Here is a 17,824-nt window from a genome sequence, read left to right as displayed (position 1 = left end):
AAACCACGTGGAAATGTAAGTCCAATAAACCTCTTCCTTTTGTAAATTGCCCAGTCTTGGATGTGTCTTTATCAGCAGTGTGAAAATGGACTAATACTAGGGTAAATTAATTTTAACAAAGTTAATAAGGGTAAGTCAAGGGAGAAAGAATAGTTTTTTCAAAAAAAATGGAGAAATTGGATAACTATATATAAAAAATTGAAATTTGAACCATACCTCAGACTGCATAAAAATTATTATAAATAGCCTAAAAGTATAAAACCAGAAGAAGAAAACACAGGAGAAAATCTTTGTGATTTTTGGGTTCAGCAATAATTTCTTCTGAAAAACTTGTACTTTAAAAGAAAAATGTTTTAAATAGACTTCATCAGAATTAAAAATATATATTCTTTGTAGAAAAAAACTGTTAAGAAAAATTTAAAAGCACACAGATTAGGAGAAAATAGTTACAAAACATATCTAATACAAAATTTATATCCAGATTATGTAAAGAATTCTTACAACTCAGTAATAAGACAAATCACTGAATTTAATTTTTAAAAGTTGAATACATTATTCACCAAAGAAGATATGCAAATGACAGATACATGAAAAGATGCTCAAATCATTAGTCATTAGGGAAATGCAAATTAAAACCATTCTATGCCCTTAAAATGGCTAAAATGGAAAGAATGATAGTATCAAGTGCTGGTGAAATGTAGAATAATTGAAACGCTTAAACATTGCTAGTCCTACTGCTTTGGAAAACAGTTCTGTAACCAAACACAGGTCCCATCCCTCACCCCTTGCAGTGTCTAATTAACAATAATGAGATCTGACAGAAAGTAACTTTATTCCAGAGGTAGCTGGGGGAGGTATTACAAGCTCTTGCCTTGAGGGTACCACTTCAGTCTTCAGGACAAGAAGGCACGGGCTTTTAAAGGGGACTTGGCATGAGCAACATGTAGAGGAGGGAGTGAGGAGGGATGGGGTCTTCGGATGTCTTACCTGTCGGGTGGTCTGGTTGGTGCCAATTGGGCAGAGGCAGGTTGTAAATTGAGGCTACCTCCTGGTGGAAGAGAGTTCTGGAGGCACCTGGTTTGCTTCAAGGTAGGGTCTCTGGGACTTCTAAGTAAACTCATAGATAAGCTTGCCATGCCTGGTGGAGAGAAGGTAAAGGCTATATTTGCCTTCATTAAGAACTAAGTAGGAGGTGGGGGGAAAAGAAAAAGAAAAATAATCATTTTTTTCCTTTTAAAAATAGGATATTTGACCACAGTTTGACAGTTTAAACATTCACTTAGCAGGTGAGCCAACCATTTCATTTGTAGAAGAGAAATGAAAATGTGTCGTACTTACACTGCAATGTTCATAGCTGCTTTAGTGTTCATATTCAAGAATTTGGGGTACTGTGCTCACTATCTGGGTAATGGGATCATTCAAATCTCAAACCTCAGCATCACGTAATATACCCAGTAAAAAACCTGCACACGTACCCCCTGATTCTTAAATATAATTTGAAATTACTTGTGTAAAAAGTCAAAAATTAGAAACAGCTAAAGTGTTCATGAACTATTGATTGATAAATTCTGGTACATTCATATAATAGTATACTATTTTTTTTAAAAAAGTAACAAACTACTTTTGTTTGAACAATGTGAATAGATCTCAAAAGCATTAGACTAAAGTAAGAAACCAGAAGTAAAAGAATACATATTGTATGTTCCCATTTACAGTCACACCTTGTTTTATTGTGCTTTCCCTGATTGTACTTTGTAGATGTTACATTTTTTATAAATGTAAAGTTTGTGGCAACTTTGCATCCAGCAAGTCGATTGGCACCATTTTCCTGAAAGAATATGCTCGTTTTGGGTGTCTGTCAGCATTTTTTAGCAATAAAATATTTTTAAATTAAGGTGTGTATTTTTAGACATAATGTTATGGCACACTTAATAAACTACAGTATAATATAAACATAACTTTTGTAAGCACTAGGAAACCAAAAAAGTTCTGTGACTTTGTTGCAATATTGCTTTATTTATTTATTTATTTATTGAGGTGATCTGGAACTGAACCGACAATATCTTCAAGGTATGCCTGTATGTAAAATTCTAGAAAAGGCAAAACCATAGTGACAGAAAGCAGCATAACAGGGATTGCCTGAAGCCAAGGATGAGGGTGGGGCAGATTTGCTCGCAGAGAGACATGAAGAATCTTTTTTGGGTAACTCAAGTGTTTCGTATCTTGATATAGATAGGGATTATGTGACCGTTGATTTTTAAATTCATTGAGTTGTATACTTAAGATTGCTGAATTCTATTTTATGCAAATTATGCCCCAGTAAGGGAATTCTACTGTCAATTTAATTTTTTTTTTTTTTTTTTTTTTTTAAGGTAGTCCATGTTTTTCTCTGGAAGCTTTTCAGAATTTGAGGTTGGGAGTAGTGAGACTTTAGTGTTCTACAATTTCATTACAACATATGATAGTGCGATTTTTACTTGTTATTTGCACTGATTGCAGAATCTGCATTTGTAGCGGTCAAAGGAAAACTTCCCCTTCGCCCTCTGAAAACTGACTGAAAAGTAACTGACAAAAGGCAGATTAATAGGAGTGAAGTCATACAAAGTGCAGTGGAGGCTTCAGTCACAGAGCGAGTACACCAGGCGATGGAGTACAGATCATTTTATACCCTTCTTTTTAGGAGGAAGGGAGATGGGGAAGTGTGGAGAATTTCAGGGTGGTAGTAAATGGTTTTTATGGGAATTCAATGGAGTTGAACATACAATGGCCTGAGACAAGTTGGACCCACAAAGCAGACGATGGTTTGTGACCAAAGTTTATTCAGGTATGTTGAGACTTCAGACTTTCTTCCTGCGATATGAGTTGAGTTAATGAAGACTCAGGGAATGGACCGGAGGTAACCATTTTCTTCTGAGCCAGTCTGAACTTCAGGGAGATAAGGGAACTTCAGGGAACAGCTTCATCATGAGCTTTATTTAGGAGAGACAATGGGTTGAGAAACAGGAGGTGAAAGGAGGTCAGAGAGACCTCGAGGCTTCTTCAGTTTAACGCATCAAAGTGCCATATTTTGGGATATCAATTTCTGAGGCCCAGCACATTTATTCATTCATCAATTCGGGAAAATCCTCTACCACCATCTCTTCAAATATTATCTCTTCTTGTTTCTTTTTATTCTCTTTCTTTGGAATTTTGATTACACGGATGTTACACTTTCTTACAACGCTTCCCATATCTTTCTAATGTCTCTAATATTTTCCATTTCTTTAGTGCTCTGTATTGAATTCTACGCCAGTTCATTACTTCTTTCTTTAACTCAGAGTAATTTGCTTTTTAACTTACTTATTTAGTTATATATTTTAATTTTTAGAATTTCTATTTGGTTATTTTTCAAGTGTCTATCTTTCAAATATTATATTCTTCCTTACTCATGTATTTAATTCCCTTTATACTTTTAAAAGTATTTAAATATAGCATGTATATTCATAAATCCAGTATTTGAAGTTTACAGGAATCTAATTTTGCTACTTATTGTTTGTCCTGACTCACTAAGGTGGGTATTTCCAAATGAGATTTGTAATTTTGGATTGTGGGTTCCTGTTGGCTGGGATTTATCTATAGAAAACCTGAAAACCACATTTGAGGGATTATTCTCTGCCAGATGCCTGGGGCCGATTAAAGTTGATTCTTAACTATGTGAGACTACCCAAGTAGTGTGAATTTGAACCTTAGTTTCACTTGAGAGCAGAAGGTAGATTCTCAAAGGAGAGTTTTTTCTCTTTCAGAGGCCAACAAAGGCAAGTGTTCTTTTTATTTTTCTTTCCTGATGGTGGATATTTTGTTCTGGTTCTATATGTTAACAGTGATAAAGAGACCTAGTTCTAACTGCTGATCTTTCTGAGTCCAGAGCCCCTGACTTCTGGTCCTTCAAGACAATGAAAACCATGGATCTAGTATCCAGGGAGCAGTAAATATCCTCAGGGCAGCCACTACTTTGGACAGTGAGAAAAACTAAGAGAATAATTTGAAAAATAGATAAGAATACCTTAAATCAATCATGAATTATTAATATAAATAACTGACCTACTTAAGAGGGAGAGAAGGGGGGAGAGAGAGAGAGAGAGAGAGAGAGAGAGAGAGAGAGAGAGAGAGAGAGAGAGTGTGTGTGCGCGTGCGTATTTGGGAAATACTTTTAATAAGAAGTTCTTCCTTTCTTTCTTGTGGTAACAAGAATTACCTAGACAATACTTTTATATTCACCCGATGACACTCAAAAGATTCATAGACTTAAAAACATTGTTTTCAAGGTCAAATCAAATTGGAGGCAATGATTCTTTATTCCATTTATAAGACCTAGATAACTTGTCTTGGTAAAGGTAGTACTAAAAATGCCTTTTCTTTTAGACAGGTAGTTAGAATACCATACAGAGCTCATTTTTGACTGTCAAAACCAAAATTATTTGCAAGCCATAGATACATACAACCTTGTAGGCTGACACCTCACTTAACTGTTAAATCACCTAAAAGATTATCTTGTCTTTCTTTTATGTGAATTCAGGAGCACAGAGCTATTTAAAATTCTTTCTCTAGAGAAATTCTATTAGGAGTATTATATTTCTTTGGCAGTCCTAAAAGGAACCAGCCCAATATTTTAACATCATATTTTTTAAAGCTACTTTGGATTATTCTTTTAAAAGTTAGATTGAAACCCAAGAAACAGAATATGCACTAGGATACAGCGTGAATTTTACCAGGGTTCTTCTATAGCTCTAAGTGTTCTTTCAAATCTGTCTGGTATCTAGGAAACCACTCTGTATTAGCATAGCAATATTCAAATATACAAGAGACTAGTAGGTAAAAACACAAATAGATTGTACTTTCCCCTGCTACTCCCTGCATATTTGAATATGCAGAACACAAATAGTGTTTTTACATGTAAGTTTTAGAGTATCCCAGAAGGACATAAGAGCAAAAGAGAAAAAAGATTGATTGTACCATTAAAAATAGTCTGTAGTCACAGTGCAGTTGTAGGGAGAGGAAATTACTGAAGCGTAGTTCAGGTAATTTTAAAAAACTGATGCTAATAGATGGCAGAGGCTGAACACATTCTGACTTATAAAATGAAAGAAAATAATGGACAAAGGAAGACAATAGCAATAAAAACTACCACTTACTGGGTTCTAACTATACATCGGAACTATATTCAGTGCTTTACTTAAATTAAAAACAGTCTCAACTACAAGAGAATCCACTTATCAAGTGTTTAATGTATGCCACTTTTATCTATAGAATAATTTTTTGAGTTAGGTATTGTTACTTGCCCAGTTGTGTAACTTGAGGAAACTGACACAGAGTTTCATCAACTTGTGCAGATCATGTAAGCTTGAAAATGTTAAGTAAGATACAAAAGCCAAGACAGGCTGGCTCCAGAGTGTATGCTGTATAACAATCTTTCCATTTTATTTTCATCTAACTACTAACCTTCATTTCAGCCCAGTTAGGGCAGGAGTCCCTAATCTCCAGGCCACGGACTGGTGCTGGTCTGTGGCCTATTAGGAACTGGGCCACACAGCAGAAGGTAAGCAGCAAGGGAAGCTTCATGTGTACTAACAGCCACTCCCCATTGCTCCCATTACTGCCTGAGCCCCACCTCCTACCAAATCAGCCGTGTCATTAAATTCTTACAGGAGTGTGAACTCTATTGTGAACTGCGCATGTGAGGGATCTAGGTTGCATGCTCCTTATGAGACTCTTATACCTGATGATCTATCACTATCTCCCATCACCCCCAGAGGGGACCATCTAGTTACAGCAAAACAAGCTCAGGACTCCCACTGATTCTACATTATAGTGAGTTGTATAATTAATTCATTTTATATTACAATGTAATAATAATATAAATAAAATGCACAATAAATGTAATGTGCTTGAATCATGCCAGAACCTTCCCCCACCCACCCTGGTCCATGAAAAAAAAATGTCTTCCATGAAATCAGTCCCTACTGCCAAAAAGGATGGGGACTGCTAAGTTAGGGTATGTCTTCTCCCATTTTAAAGATGGGGAAATAGAGGTAGAAACTCTAAGTAACTTGCAAAAGATTACTTGTGAGTAATAATATCAAGATCAAAACTGCTCTACTCTGTTTCCAGAACCTATATACTTTCCACTCTATTATTCTGCCTTTATGGCAGTATTTTTTATTCTTCAGTTATTCATTCATTTGGTCATTCATTTAACAAATGTTTATTGAGTACTCTGTGCAGTGTGCTCTGGGCTCTGGGGATACTCTTATGAACAAAAAAGGCAAAGTTCAAAAGATTGCATTCTAGTGGAGGGAAATAAAAAATAAACAAATAAACCCATAAATGTATATCAAGTGTTAGCAGGCTCAATAAAGAAAAATAAAGCCCTGTAAGCCGCTAGAAAATAATAGGATAAAGGCTATATTTAAATTTTTCGGATAAGATGGTCAGTGCAAGGAAACGTGTAACTGTCACTGGTCTTTTAGGATGCTGTTGCTTTCTATCACAAGTATCCTGGCTTACATGACGTTAAAACTCAATCTTGGTTTCATATCACTCTTCTGGTTTCTGGAAGAATATGCTTGATTTAAAACTCACCATGTCATTGCAGAAATAATTTTATGCTGATTTTCCTTTGTAATTCTTGAATGGTTATTTGAAGAGACAAAATTGGTAATTGTTTTCTTTCTGAGTATTTATCCAAAATACCCAGCTTAATAAGGTGAACAAACATTTGGACTGATTTGGAGAGTATGCCTTGCCAACAATTAAGTAAAAGGATATTTTCTTTGTCATTAACATTTCATGTAGAATATTAGTTCTTAGAGGCAGTCTAATAAAAGCTGTAGTGATGTCAGGAACTAATTGACTGATTTTAATTGAAGAACACTTGTATTACAGAGTATATGATGGTAAGATGTGTTCAACTTGTTTTTCACTTTTCTTTAAAAAGCTGAAAACTTTCTTCCCAATAGTAATTAAAAATAAACAGCAGTCATTAACTTACTGTGGGCTTCTAATAGCCACAATATTGCTTCCTTGCATGAATGATTTACTGATCTAAAGCAAAGTAATTCAACACTGAAATTATCTTGAAAATTAAAAACCATCCTAGGTAATGAATAGTTTCAGTTTCTGTAGCATCAATTTATGTTTAGTTTTTTTTAATGTATTCTTCTGCACATATACAACTTGCTAACGAATAAAAATAGTCTAAAAGGGACACCACCTCAAAGAACAGTATGTATGCCAAGCTCAGTTTCCGAACTCTGCAGGCTTGGAGGTGATATTTATGCACTCCTTCATTCAGCCAACACTTACTGAGAAGCTTCTTTAGGCCAGGCATTTTCCTGAGCTTTTTAGGGGATAAAAGAAAAAAAATGCAGTCTCTGCCCCCAAAATAACTTCTTATTATGGGATTAGGATAATATTTTATTGTAAGCCTGTCTCTTTCATTTAGTTGGTTTTATCATAATTTATTGAACCAATTCTGTGTTGTTGAATATTTGGGTAAATTATTATTATTTTTTGCTATAAAAAGCCTTGTTTGAACACCCCTTGTAGTGAATAAATGTGTCTGTATTTCTGATTTTATTTTTCAAATGGATTTCTACAAGTAGAATAACTAAGTCAAAAGACACAAACATTTTAGTATCTTAAAAATGTACCAAAAAGTTGCCTAAAATGGAAATACAGGGAAAAACATTATACCATTATACATTGCTACGAAAACTGTGTGAGATAGCCTTTTCTTAGTCCATTTCCTTGCCAGCATTAAGAATATAGAATGTTTTGCAACATGTGTATCATTGATCTTTAGTCTTCACAATTGTTAAAAAATTTTCATTTTTAGGAATACTTTAGTGCTGATTAAAAATTTTCAACTGATATTGATAGTTTTTATCTAATAAGAAGTTATCCAGATTATGTTCTTTCCCTTATTTCTTATGCTGAAATTTAGAGTATTAAGAGGTTATGAAAAGTGTTGTCCAGGTTTGAGAAGTTTGACTGCAAAAAATGAAGATTGTAGTTGTGCGTGAGTCTGTTGGAAAAGTTGAATATTAACTTAAAAGTAAATGTTAAAAAACCAAGTTAGATCTGTATTTTGTTGGGGTTTATTGGATTTCATAAATACACATTTAGAATATTGTGAATTATATTAAATAACAACACATTATATTTAGTGTCAATACATTTTTTCTAAGCACAAAATTCTTACCTCTAGAAATATAAAAAGAAAAAAAATACTGTGAATAGATTCAAAGGGCTCTAACCACATCTTCCTTAAAAATGAAATTATGGAGAAGCTTCATGGTTAACCTGTCTGTATCATCTATATAATATATTTGCCATTCCTGAGTTTGTATGCTCAACAGTTTGATCTCTTTTCTATTCATATCTCAGTGGTTACACTGTTTATTTCCAGAACCATAGGACACAAAAACCGGTATGTCAGAGTCCCCCGTGGTCACATCTGGGTTGAAGGTGATCATCATGGACACAGTTTTGACAGTAATTCTTTTGGGCCGGTAAGTCATCTTTTATCTTCTTGTTGATATAATTGGATTTCAAAGGTGAGAACAAAAGTATGTCAGATAGGTTATTCAGGTAACTCAGCCAAGAGTGATCATGAATTGTATAGTGGAATAGTTTATGTTTGAAAATTTCCTTTTAAGTATCATAGATAAAGTACACTATCAGTGTGTATGTAGGTATGTGTGTGCACATGTGTTTCTTAGAAAAAAAACTCATACACTTCAAGAAAGTACCAAAAAATGCTTTTGGCCAATTACCTTATTCCAAATTGGAAGATCTTTTTTTCTGCCACAGGAATACTTTGTAGCTTATATTTTCAGTTGATGTTTAGGTCTTGTACACATTATGTAGGCATCAGTTTTCTAAATCATTAGTTTAAAATGCAAGTGTAATGGAAATCATATTAGTAAATGTACAGGAAGCAAATTTTACCTCTACCCTCTTAGGGTCCCGGCGGGGCCTGAGAATTAAATTGACATAAGACAGAGTCATAGGAGAAAAGTCAACAAATTTAAGATAAGTTTTAGGTGGCACAGGAGCCCTCATAAAGAAATGAAGACTCAACCGGTGGAAAAACGTACATACTTTTATGTTAGATTGAACAAAGAGACATAATTGTGGAAAAGTAACTAAATTATGTGGTGAGGCTAAAGGAAGATAATTATTTTAACACATTTTAACAAGGTCTGTTGGTACAGAACCCCCTCTGCCCCCTGCCATGACTTCCCATGAAATAACGTTTTTTTCTCCTGGTACAGGAAGGGCATCTTTCACATGAAAAATTGTGTCTCCTGCTTTCAGGAAGAAAAGGAAAAGATTAGAATGCCCTTCTTGCATCTGCTGTTTGTCAAGTGCCTTTAGCTTAAAGTTATCCTCATGTCAAAGTGGCATATTTTGGAATGGCATAATCTGTCACCCTTTATAAGTAGAATGTTAGAATTATTGAGTTTATAGTAGACATGCAGACATTCCTTATTCCATGCTTGCACTCCATAAAATTGAGACTAAACTGGTATTTTGGGAGTTTTTTCATGTTGAATGTATACAGAAATTCTGTATTTATGAATCCCTGCAATAGCTCATAATATAAAGTGAAGAATCTTTTAGTTAACTGGCACTACACCTGCTTCTCATTATCTAGTGTGTTTAAAAGCTTGGATCTTCACTCATTAGATTTTCCTAAAGGTAGACATATCTGTACTTGTTAACATATATGTAAGTTGAGCATCCCTAATCTAAAAGTCTGAAATCGGAAATGCTCCAAAATTCTCATATTACTGAGCACCAATATGATACTCAAAGGAAATGTTCATTGGAGCATTTTGGATTTCAAATTTTGGGATTAGATGTGCTCATCCAGTAAGTATAGTGCAAATCTCCAAAATAAAAAAAAAATCCAAAATTTGAAATACTTCTGGTTTCAAGTATTTTGGATAAGGGATATTCAACTTGTATAAGTTAATATTGAATACCTTTAGATATGTTTGTGACAAACATTTTATCCATATAGTTTTTTCTAAAATTTAATGTTGGTTGTCTCTAATAAAACAATTTCTTTCACATAGTATGAGGGCACACTCCTGCTGTCACTAATGGAGCAGCCACTTTGACTCATCTTTGGCTGACAGTACAGTAATAGAGCTAGAGCTGGATAAACATATATGACTGTGTGGAAGATAACTTTAGGAAACTACTCCTACTTCTTTTTTTCTACTTGCAATGATGATAATAAATACTACTAAGACCCTTTCTTGCCTTTGAATAGTAATTATTACAAAAATATAATATAATTTTTGTAAGGTATACTAAAGTGAAATAAACAGATTGGAAATGTCTTAGGTCGCTTACAGTGTAGAAGTGACTCTTGTGACAAAATTTTGTAGAAACTCGCAAGTGAAAAAGATTACCTAAAAGCCATTTTATGTCTCTCTCATCACAGATGTGATTGGGTATGAAATATTTCCATTATGTATGATGTCTCTATGAAATATCTTTATGCTAACCCTCTTGAGTTTATGATCATTGCACAATGATAGAAAATGTCCTATCGTCTCATGATACGGATTTGCCAATTTATGACTTTAGTTTGCATTTCTAGTGTGATAAATACCTTTCATAAGTTTACTTTAAAATTTTGATAATTGTCTGGAAGTGTTGTTCAGTGCATATTACTACTTGATTTTACTGGATTATATCATAAAGACTTGGTGATTCTAATGGGTTGCTTTATAATTGCTCAGAATATTTTCTAAGCATTTCTTTCAGTAATTTCTTTCTCTGTGAAAGAAATTAGTGTCTTTTCCTTTACAACACCTAGTTCTTTGTAGATGAATACATTTTCTATTGTAGCCATGATGTTCTTCACCAGCACACAAAATAACTGATTATCGTAGATAGTGACAAATTTTCTGCTTGCTTTAAAATGGAAGCACATAAAAAGTAAAGTTTGTATTTGTATTTGTATGTATATATAGCTGTGACATTTCTAATAGTGATTTTTAACTACTCCACATTGACAGACTCTTCAATTAAAAATGCATGCAGCGATTATTATAAATCTTAATTTTAGTAATTATATTTGAACTGTTCTCCTAGATAATATGTTCCATTTACTGAAAACACAAATGTGATTCTTTCCATGGCCTCCAGTTAGCTTGTACATTTTCCACTTTGAAGTTTTTCTATCATTTTTATCTAGGTTTAAACTGAGAGCAACCAAGAGACTTTCACTCTTTCCTGCATAGTGATTTGTGAAATTCTAGTATCTAAAAATAAACCTAAAGTAAATTATTTCTATATTTAGCACCTAAAATATATAATTTATTTTAGCTACTTTGACCAAAGGACATTAGAAGAAAAACTTTTGGCTTATACATTTCAAGGCAAACATAACTTTTCTAAGATGTATCAATGTATTTTGATTTTTAGGTTTGTGATCATAGTGTGACCTTGTGAACAATTTGTGTGCCGGGACTATGAAGCATAACTGAATAATTCAGATTCAGAAGCTATTTATGATAGACTGCCTCTTTCTGAGAATGGAAACTTTGAGTTATATTAAATATGAGTTCTTTTTAGTTCCAAGTCATTTGGAAAAGAGCGAATGCAATCACTTATTTCATTGATACCTTATTAGATAACATATTAGCCCCCAGAGTGTTTTGTGAAGGAAATATGCCTAATAGGAGATGATAGTTTTAGAAATAAATGAGCATTAGAACTATTATTTATTAATGAAATGAACTGTTGGTTTGAAAGTGATGATATATAGAATATTAAAATTCCATAGAATTCCTTTTGAAGTTTATGAAGTACAAAAATTTTTTCACTTTTTAAAAACTAGTGAAAAGTAAAGGAGAAAAAGTAAAGGTTATGTTTTTAGAAAAGTGTGGAAAATGAATATTAAAATTCCATAGAATTCTTTTTGAAGTTTATGAAGTGCAAAAAATTTTCCATTTTTTAAAAGCCAATGAAAAGTAAAGGAGAAGAAGTAAAGTTTATGTTTTTATATCATGCAAAGCTTTTTATTTATGCCTTCAAGACACATTTTTGAGCACCTGCGGTTTGTCCACTTTGATTTAGGCTTGTGGATCCTGATAGGTGCGATGGCTCAGGAGAAATAAGAGTTACATTTAACCAGGCAGAGATTTTAGATTCTGTAATATATGTGGGAAATGGACATTTTAAGCAATTTAATATCTAATCATACCTGTTTTGATTTTTTTCCCCTATATAATGCTTCTTTGGTAAAAAAACAAAACAATAGATTCTTGGAGTTGCAGGAAGGATGAAAGAATGGGACCTTTTCTTTTAAGAGCACTTGACAGCCGGGTGTGGTGGCTCATGCCTATAATCCCAGCACTTTGGGAGGCTGAGGCAGGTGGATCACCTGAGGTCAGGAGTTTGAGACCAGCCTGACCAACATGGTGAAACCCCAAAAATCAGCTGAGTGTGGTGGCACATGCCTGTAATCCTAGCTACTCGGGAAGCAGAGGCAGGAGAAATCACTTGAACCTGGGAGGTGGAGGTTGCAGTGAGCTGAGATTGCACCATTGCGCTCCAGCCTGGGTAACAAGAGAGAAACTCTGTCCAAAAAAAAAGAGGTGAGGGGAAGAGGAAGGGAGGGAGAGAAGGAGGAAGGAAGGGAGAGAAGGAGGGAGGGAGGGAGAGAGGGAGGGAGGGAGGGAGGGAGGAAGGAAGGAAGGAAGGAAGGAAGGAAGGAAGGAAGGAAGGAAGGAAGGAAGGAAGGAAGGAAGGAAGGGAGGGAGGAAGGGAGGAAGGGAGGAAGGGAGGAAGGGAAGGAAGGAAGGAAGGAAAGGAAGGAAGGAAGGAAAGGAAGGAAGGAAAGCACTTGACAAAGAGAGGAATTGGGATTGAGTCTTGGGAAATGTTTAAAATAGTCAGAGATTATAAGGACAGAGATTCAGGTCATAGATGATAAGGAGTGCACTGAACCTGTGAGCCTTCTGAATTCTTTTGCCACTATCACTAAACATTAAAACATACCCTGATGCCCAGAAGGAGCAGGTAAGAGGATCAATAGATTCTACTAGTACTAAGGTATAATCCCCACTCTCAAGGAAGGACAGAAGGGAGGGAGACAATCAGTCCTTCACAACACATTGTAACAAATACTCTAGATGGGGGTATGACAGGGCCTTTTAGAGAAGTAGAGCATTTGTGTATGAAAACCCATGAAATCTCCCAGGAGGATTTGGTAGAATAGAGTGTTCTGAAATCAGTGAAAATAACTATTTGGTAAAAATCCTGCATTACATAAAGCACTCTAGATGCTATATGTTTTGTGAATGAAGTAATTTATGCCTAGAGTGGTTAATGGGTTTTAGCTACATTGAAAATATTCTGCCTATGCAATACAGAATAATCTTGTGATACACGAGAATGAATTTTCATTCCATTTATTTATTGTCAAATTGTAGCATTTTCCTTGTGTAACTTCTCTAGAGCTGCTAGAATAGCTTTTATTTAAAATCAGCCATTTCAAATTTTAAAAAGGTCATTAGACAGTGTTGACAGGATCCAAATGAAGTATTCTCTTCACACTTTCTTTGAAAAAATGGTGCTTAGACTTTAATTGGTTATATTTTCTTGTGGCTTGCAGTACATGCTTGTTCTTTAGAAAATCTTGATAGGAACTAAAATAATCTATATTTTATAGAAAAATACCAGTAACAATAGTTTTATAGTTTTTGTTAATAAGTCATAAAGCCTTACCTTGTGTTTTTTCATCAAATGTTTCTCATGGTTCCCATAAACAGTGCTGGAACCTGGCAACCTCACATGCTTTACCTAGATACAATTTTCATTTGACTGGTATAGACAAAGGCATACATCTTATAAAAAGATCAAAGCCACTTAAAGGAGATATCATTATAATGAAAATATTTGTATAACCAAAGATAACTTAGTCTTGGAAGAGAGCCCATTCTCAGAAGCTGTGTTCAACACCAAGAAATGTCCATGCAGTAAAATGAAACAGAAAGTCCCTCAGGACTAGCTTCACTGTTCATTGGATTTGTTGCTGTAATTAAGACATGAAAAAATATATATGATTTTAAAAAGAGAGCTTGGAAACATAATATGGTGGTGAAATAAATAATGTCACCCGTCTTCCCGAGAGAAGAGGCGATCTTAGCTTCCATTCCTACCAAATCAAATTTTGTCTTATGCCTTAATTATTCTGCTAGTGTAGAAATTATTTTCCACATGATTTCATTTTTAGATAGAAGAATGTCAGCAGAATTGTCATTAGACTTTATTGCTATGGCAGATACTGTTCCTTTGGGCCATTTAGTTACAGAATTAAACACATTCATTTTATTAGAAATATATATTTACTGATAATAGGTCAGGAGCCAATATTTAGTGAAACATATGCAGGGGTTATTAATTTAGCGATTTTATAAGCGCTTAGAATTTTTTTAAAAGTGAGGTTGAAGCCTTTATTTTACTTGTTGGTACCTACATAACTGGGCATACATAGAAAAATAAAATAGAAAATATGAGGCAACCATAATACAAAAAAATGTCTTCTATTGAATATATTGAGATTCAAAGTTTGAGATTAAATTGCCTCATTTACATGGATATGTACTTATAAAATATTTGGTGGGTAATTTTGCTCTCCACTTCTTTTAATAAATAGCAAACTATGTAAATATCTTTGTAAATAGCAAACTATGTAAATGACATTCTTTTGACTGAGCTGGGAAACAGCTTTTTTTGGAAATTTTTACTTTTCCGAAAACTTATTGGGTAATATTTAAAAAGACTTTGGTCTGTGTCAGTATCTTATTGGTTGTATTTGAAAAAGATCAGTTTGATTTTGAGTGTCTTGGGTGATCTTTTTTGTATAATGGAGCCATAAATGAACCCTGTAGTGAATCATGATAACTACACTTTTAGACATTATTCATAGTAAGACCCATATGAGTTTTTGGTACTTTAAGATTTGTCTAACTTGGTGAATCAAGCAAGTGAAAATGCAGTTTTTTACTAATGTCATCAGAATCAGAGTCATAACATGTATTCTACTGATAAGGTCATCACAGGCCCCATGGCTTTTGCATTAAATAGAAGTTATTTTTGTAATATGACTCCTAAATAATTCTGCTTCAACTGATATTCCTGTCACTAACAATTTTTCTGAAAAGAATCCTGATCACATCATTTTGCTTCCTAACAACAATATTATCAACCTATAGTACCTACTATATTCAATAAAGAAACAAGGCAAGAAAGTCCTCTCTTACCACTTATATTTGACATTATGCTAAAGGTCCTTATCAGTGCAGATTAAGTCAAGTAAGAGAAATAAAAGATATAGAGATGGGAAATGAAGATTCCAAACTATTATTTTTCATAAATATGATATTGTCTCCTTAGAAAACCCAAGAGGAATCTGCAGAACTATTAAGACAATTATGCAAACTTAGTAGTATAATAGCTATTATATACATGATGAAACATGGCTACATATCATCAAGAAATAGAAAACATACTGTTAAAGAATTTGCCATTTAAAATAGCAGTAAAAAATTCAGGATTGGTTACCTCTGGAAAGGATGGGAATGAATGTTATTGGGGAGGAGTGAGTGTATAAAGACACCAAGTTACAGTACTTATATCTGAAGCAGAGTGGTGAGCATACAGATGTTCATTACATTATGCTTTATACTTTTTATGTCTAAAATATAAAAGAATACTTCCTTTTTTTTTTGAGATGGAGTCTTGCTCTTTCACCTGGAGTGCAGTGGCCCAATCTCAGCTCACTGCAACCTCTGCCTCCTGGATTCAAGCGATTCTCCTGCCTCAGCCTCCCAAGTAGCTGGGATTACAGGTGCACACCAACACAGCAGGCTAATTTTTGCATTTTTAGTAGAGACAGGGTTTCACCATGTTGACCAGGCTGGTCTCAAACTCCCGGCCTCAATTGATCCATCTGCCTCGGCCTCTCAAAGTGCTGGGATTATAGGCATGAGCCACTACGCCTGCTATAATAGACTATTTCTAATAACTGCATAAGTTAAAATATTAAAAGTTGACATCAGTGACTCCACATTACTTATAAATATTAGATTGTCCCCTAATATATGTGAGGCCTAAGGCATGGAGGTCTAAATACTACATGTCTAAATATTTAACATGTAACTATAAATTAAGTTAGCAAACTGTTAAATGAAATATGTTACTTTTCCTAACTCGATAAATATATCTCCATATGGCTAAAACCAGCAAACAAAGATGACTGAATTTAATTATTATTACACATTTGAGTATTCTGTTGAAAGGTCTGCAATGTTTGGAAGAGTAATAAAATGAAAACATACATAAGCGTTAAATTACATATATATTCTAAATGAAAATTCCAAGCTATTATTTTTCAGGTTTTTTTAATACATTTTAAATTCATTTATGCATTTTTTTTCTGGCCTCCATTTCAGCAAAATCACTATGTTGTTACAATCACGATTTTCACATGATATGCATTTTATTGACAACAATGAATGGTATGAAGGATTAACATAATATCTAATTGTATTTAGTGTCGATAATTTAAATATATGTTTATGAAAATGTAGATGAAAATAAACGTAAAAGAATTTAAAAGTAAATTTTTTCAAGTCTTCCCAAAAGATTTTTTTGTAAAATGTCAAAATGTATCTTTTCAACTAAAAGCCAAAATATAAATAACTATTAACATAAAATTACATCAAAATTATTTAAATAGAACTAAATTTTTAAGTATTTAAAGAATTAATTACATTTTATTACATATTTTTATAAAAGGAAATCTATTTATAGGTTTGAAGGTTCAATTTATACATGCTTGTCTATGTAAAGAGTATCATGCTCCATGCATGTCATACCCTCAACTACATACATATAAATTTAAGAGCAGTATGAATTGTTTAGTAGTCACAAATGTTTCCTTTGTCACCATGCACAACTGTGGTGAATACTGTGTTTTCCTGAGTACCTCTAGAATTCTAGAATCACAAGTTGAAACATGAAGAGCAGAAAGAACAGGGGCACTCAGCTACTGGCAAATGATACTGAGTATACAAGAATCTGTGGCCTCCATGCTGAGAAGGCTTGTCACGTCATTTAATTTCCTTCTTCTAAGCACTTCTAAGCTAAGCGCTTAGATGGCTGAAATCCTGCCTGTGATCAACTGGTGAAGTTTCATGGCATTTGGAATCAGTCCATTTTTTAAAAAATATAAAATATATGGAAAAACATGTGTCTGGGTCCTTAATGGTGTTAGTTTGTTGTGAGTAAATCCTGGTGAATAATCGGGGTTAGAATGTCACACTTTGCTAGTGCTGAATGCCAGATCTTGAATGACATAGGGACCCATGTGTTCTTTAATAAATTTAATTTTTGTAAAACTTGTGATGTGCAGGTTCCTCAAAAACACAGGCACCAAAAAAGCAGTGCCTCTTGCCGGGGCCTGAGTGAAGTCTGGCTCAAAAAAGCTAGTGTAAACTCATTAGCAGGGCATTCAGACCCTTTTGATTCTGTCTCATGCCAAATTTTCCAGATCCATCTTACCTGCCTATGCCTTGATCATTCCATAAATTCACCATTTGGTTTTGCATTTTTGTATGTTGGCACAGGGTGTCATTTCTTCTCCCTTTCATTATCTTGTGCCTGCCCACCTTAATCTGGACAATGACTACTTCCAGACCTACTCTAACATGAAGTTTTGTTTCTGACTAAGCCAGTGACCCCACACAGCATTTGC

At 34.1% G+C, this 17,824-nt stretch overlaps 1 protein-coding gene across 3 annotated transcripts in view; it reads left to right on the top strand.

Annotated features, from left to right (window-relative positions):
* IMMP2L (inner mitochondrial membrane peptidase subunit 2) overlaps positions 1-17,824 on the top strand; it is an 878,275-nt gene that overhangs the window by 652,806 nt on the left and 207,645 nt on the right. For 2 of the 3 annotated variants that reach the window (XM_007982612.3, XM_038004317.2), the window contains exon 6: positions 8,447-8,549. The exons of the other annotated variant lie outside the window; for it this stretch is intronic. In XM_007982612.3, the coding sequence (XP_007980803.2) occupies positions 8,447-8,549 (103 nt within the window). The remainder of the gene's footprint in view (positions 1-8,446; positions 8,550-17,824) is intronic. 3 annotated transcript variants of the gene reach the window in all.

This window comes from Chlorocebus sabaeus, chromosome 21, assembly GCF_047675955.1.
Source record: "Chlorocebus sabaeus isolate Y175 chromosome 21, mChlSab1.0.hap1, whole genome shotgun sequence".
In the NCBI taxonomy this organism is placed as follows: domain Eukaryota; kingdom Metazoa; phylum Chordata; class Mammalia; order Primates; family Cercopithecidae; genus Chlorocebus; species Chlorocebus sabaeus.
The sequence above is the reverse complement of the archived record's forward strand: the minus strand, read 5'-3'. Positions and strand labels throughout refer to the sequence as shown.